General features: G+C 40.5%; 1 protein-coding gene across 1 annotated transcript; it reads right to left on the bottom strand.

The window, feature by feature from the left end:
* LOC121399151 (microfibril-associated glycoprotein 4-like) lies at window positions 1-3,792 on the bottom strand. Its single transcript, XM_041579089.1, has 5 exons — window positions 3,682-3,792; window positions 3,383-3,525; window positions 1,253-1,349; window positions 936-1,118; window positions 1-316 (listed from the first exon to the last, which is right to left on the bottom strand). The coding sequence occupies exons 1-5, from the start codon at window positions 3,764-3,766 to the stop codon at window positions 66-68; spliced, it is 759 nt and encodes a 252-aa protein (XP_041435023.1). The 5' UTR covers window positions 3,767-3,792; the 3' UTR covers window positions 1-65.
* Window positions 3,793-4,882: the final 1,090 nt, after the last annotated feature.

Here is a 4,882-nt window from a genome sequence, read left to right as displayed (position 1 = left end):
TGTAGGTGGATATCATTTATTGCAGAATAAGAAACACAATCCAATGAATGTAAGTGGCATGCAGATCATCCCATGCGTCGTATCTTCATCTCGGTGGTTTTGAGGGAGTAATTAAAACCCTTCCAGCGAGTCCAAGTGATGCCATTGCCAGAGGACGTGTAGGTGCCCTGCAGGTATGGCCCATTTAGGTTGGCCATGTGACAGCCCTTAAACCAAAAGCCACTGGAATAGAGGAATGCGCAGTTCTGCTGGTAAGTGTCCTGGTCACGGTCATAGGTAGAGAACCTCATCCCCTTGTGGTAAGTCAGAGAATCTCCTGGAAAGAAAATTCCAAATAAATAAGTGTATGTGTGTGGAATCTCTGGCTTTTGCTTGTTACCAAGGAACAAAGCACCCAAATGTTCAGGCATGGGAAATGATTGGTTGAAATTAGACTTGGACCAGATTTGGAGGTTTAGCTGCTATCTACTCTCTAGGGCTTAAATAAGGTGGAATTGAAGGTGACTAGTAGATGGACTGAATGAAAATAGAAACTATATAAAAGGTGGAGAATGATAAGATTTAAGCCACTCTGTTGACCATGGGGAAGTCAGTGCATATATATATTATTATTTTATATAATAAATAAGTACTTCCAGTCATTTTGGTAAAGCAGCTGAATGAGGGTATTTTTTTCTAGTAAATGGTGCCTTTGTTTTCTGTTTCCTTTTTAACCTTCCTCTTAGTTATTGCTTAGTTCTAGTTTCTCCCACCAAATTTGATTATCCACCCCATCCCCATTCTTGTTCAGGTGTAAATTTGTGCTAAAGGAGACCACATGACCTTTCTATTTAATCGGTTACATTAATACAGATATTGTCTATTGGATTTTCGATTGTGAAAAGATTGACCGAATTGGTACATAGTAATAGTTCTGTATCATTATAGCCTCCTACCTGCACCTCCATCAGTGAACCCATCCACATAGAGAGTATAGCCATCCTCCTCTGGGTTAATAGCATTGGGGGAGAGGGAGAATTCAGCATATTCTACATGGGCTGCATTGTCCTCAAAGTCACCCAGGTCGATCCTCAGCATATATTTCTTCCCTAGTGTTAGCTGGTAAATATTATGGAGCCCTAAGAAGAAAGTGGTTGCCGTTTAGGTAATGCTGGTTTTATTGCTTGGAGGAGTTGGTGAGAACTTGTTAATTAGTAGAAAGAAATATACAAGAAAGCTGCATGACATCTAATGGCAAGGCAACAGGACTCACCTAGCCAGTACTCTTCATCTGCCCGGCCAAACCCCAACTTATAGTCGGTCCAACCACGGGAGAAGCTTAGGGAACCATTGAACCTCTTCTGGATCACCTGGGGAAAGACTGGTTTTAGATCTCACATCCTTACAAAGGACAAACCTTTTCATGCAGAGTGAATATAACTCTATATTTTTATTTTTGCAGATGAGACTAAATTGTGCAGAACTATAGGTTCCATGCAGGATGCTGCCACTTTGCACAGTGATTTGTCTAAACTGGAAAACTGGGCAGCAAACTGGAAAATGAGGTTCAATGTTGATAAATGCAGGTTATGCACTTTGGCAAAAATAATATAAATGCAAGTTATACACTAAATGGCAGTGTGTTGGGAGTTTCCTTAAATGAGAAGGATCTTGGGGTCTTTGTAGATAACACGTTGTCTAATTCTGGGCAGTGTCATTCTGTGGCTACTAAAGCAAATAAAGTTCTGTCTTGTATAAAAAAGGGCATTAACTCAATCTGGAGTATGGGGGCAGTTTTGGACTCCAGTCCTTAAGAGGGATATAAATGAGCTGGAGAGAGTGCAGAGACTAAGTGCAACTAAACTGGTTAGAGGGAGGGAAGAGTTAAATTATGAGGGGAGATTGTCAAGGTTGGGGTTGTTTTCTCTGGAAAAAAGGCGCTTGTGAGGGGACATGATTACACTTTACAAGTACATTAGAGGACATTATAGACAAATAGCAGGGGACCTTGTTACCCATAAAGAGAATCACGTACCAGAGGCCTCCCCTTCAGACTAGAGGAAAAGAAGTTTCATTTAAAGGAACAGAGTAGGGGGTTCATCACAGTCAGGACAGTGAGGTTGGGGAATGCACTGCCGGGTGATGATTCAGTTAATGACTATAAGAGGGACTTGGATGATTTCTTGGACAGACATAATATCAAAGGCTATTGTGATACTAAACTCTATAGTTAGTATAGATATGGGTATATAGAATTTAATTAAAAGTAGGGAGGGGTGTGCGTATGAATGTTGGGTTTTCATTTGGAGGGGTTGAACTTGATGGACTTTTGTCTTTTTTCAACCCAATTTAACTATGTAACTATGTAACTCGGCCTTGGAATTGTGGGTGATCCTACACAAAGATAATTTTTATATTTTAGGTCCAGTATTTCTAGGCACACTGAGCAGTGGCTATGGAAGGATAAGGGGCAACAGCAGCAATGCACTCTATATTGTATCCTTGAGAGAGGAGTACAGGTAAAGACATCTCATTACCACCCAAAATTCCAAGTGCATTGAGAGAGAGTTGAGAGAGCTCTGAAACATTCAACTGGAGGTTCCAGAAGTGACCCTTGCAGCCTGAGTTTAGCTCAAAGTAAATGGTCACCACAACAAAATCTGTTAAGATCCTTATTCTCCAAAGTGTTTAAAGGCTAATGTATTTTGGAATTATAAATTATCACATTGACTGGGTCCTCTGTATTTTTATTACAGCACCGGCAACTATGGGGGCAAAGGTGGACATGGCCTGACATTATTCAGGTCAGTTTGTTTTGCTTATTTACAATGTAAGGGAACTTGGTTATATCGCTGTCCAGAGTCCCACTGAGGGAAACGAACTTATTTGAAACACCTGGGGCTGCTTAAAGGATAAGTAAATCTTTAAAATAAGTGAATGTAGAATTGATGAGAGGGCTAAGTAGTCAAGGAAGTTGTCAGGAGAAAGAAAGAGGCTGCTCTGATGTTCTTCTGCTTAGGAAAGATTTGAGAAAGGTTTCTAATTTTGTTTCTAAGCAGAAGAACATCAGAGCAGCCTCTTTCTTTCTCCTGACAACTTCCTTGACTACTTGGTGGTCAGACTGGTGGGAAACTGATCAGCAGGTGGCGCTGTTGTAACAAAATTCATTCATATTAACAGCACATGTATCCCTTAATATCTTGGAATAAAAAAATAAAAAAATACTGAATGTGAACTAGAAAAGTGCTTAGCCCTCTCATCAATGCTACATTCACTTATTTTAAAGGTTTACCTATCCTTTAACAAAGCCCTGTGCTTATTGAAGGGCCTGCAACGGAGCTCCTCTTTAAAGAGATATCAGCTGACATTGTCATTATAGTACATGAAATGGGCTCCAACTCACCGTCCACTTCCCACCATCAGTAGTCATGTCACAGTATACGGGCACAGCACTTGAGGATCCAGCAGGGTATATAATGTACACCCCATCTTCATTTGATCCGTGAGCATAGACATCTTCACAGTCTACAGGGAATGGCCCTGTGTCTGGAATATGATAAGGGAGTGTGAGTATCTACAAAAGATCTGGCATGGGGAGCTGCTCATTACCCGTGTCTGGGGTGCAAAAAGGAATGTAGGAACTGGTATCAAGGCATAGAACTTGCACACTGGAATAGTGCTGGAGAACCATAGTCTACTCACCAATTTCTGACTGTCTCTTCAATTTCTGGCCCCAAACAGAGCCACACACCACCAACAGAAGTGCACAGTGTCCAAGGATCCCCATTGCCTGGAACAGAATAAACCTTGTTGTAACTGAAGATTGCAACCTGGAGTAACCTTTAGAAATGTGGACTTGTATGTTTCTGCATCTGGCCAATCAGATCTTAAAGTGATAATGTCATGGGAAAACATTTTATTTTCAAAGCGCATTAGCTAATAGTGCTGCTCCAGCAGAATTCTGCACTGAAATTCATTTTTCAAAAGAGCAAACTGATTATTTTAAATTTAATTTTGAAATCTGACATGGGGCTAGACATATTGTCAGTTCCCAGGTGCCCCCAGTCATGTGACTTGTGCTCTGATAAACTTCAGTCACTCTTTACTGCTGTACTGCAAGTTGGTGTGATATCACCCCTCCCCCCAGCAACCTAACAACAGAACAATGAGAAGGTGTAACCAGATAGCAGCTCCCTAACACAAGATAACAGCTCCCTGGTAGATCTAAGAACAGAACTCAATAGTAAAATCCAGGTCCCACTGAGACACATTCAGTTACATTGAGTAGTAGAAACAACAGGCTGCCAGAAAGCAGTTCCATCCTAAAGTGCTGGCTCTTTCTGAAAGCAAATGACCAGGCAAAATGACCTGAGATGCACCTACACACCAATATTACAACTAAATACACTTGCTGGTTCAGGAATGACATTTTATATTGTAGAGTAAATTATTTGCAGTGTAAACAGTGTCATTTAGGAATAAAAACTACATCAGAAAAATCATGATAGATTCCCTTTAAATGCTGATTTATCTTATGGGGACAACCCATTTGCTTTGTGAATACTCACTCATCTCTTAGTAAACTATCTTATTGGAAATAATAACCCTTTGCTTGGGTACCCAGATTACCTGTATCCTCCAGAAACATCAGTCTCAGTCTTGGGCCCCATTTTATTTGGCAGTCCAACAAATGACACTAATGGTATACGTAACTCATTAGTCTAATGAATTAATGTTAATTATTATACATTTTAGATCCAACCCTATCTGTTCCCAGATCTTACCTTCATTCCTGTAGCAGATTGTCTGTAATTTTGGATTAATGCTGCTATTTATATGGTTCTCCCACCGACCCCCCTGTAATGTAAAGTAATGAGGCAATCTGATATACGGGAAGAATGGG

The sequence above is a fragment of the Xenopus laevis genome, chromosome 9_10S (assembly GCF_017654675.1).
Source record: "Xenopus laevis strain J_2021 chromosome 9_10S, Xenopus_laevis_v10.1, whole genome shotgun sequence".
Taxonomy (NCBI): Eukaryota; Metazoa; Chordata; class Amphibia; order Anura; family Pipidae; genus Xenopus; species Xenopus laevis.
Note: the sequence above shows the minus strand (reverse complement) of the source record. Positions and strands in the feature narration are given on the sequence as shown.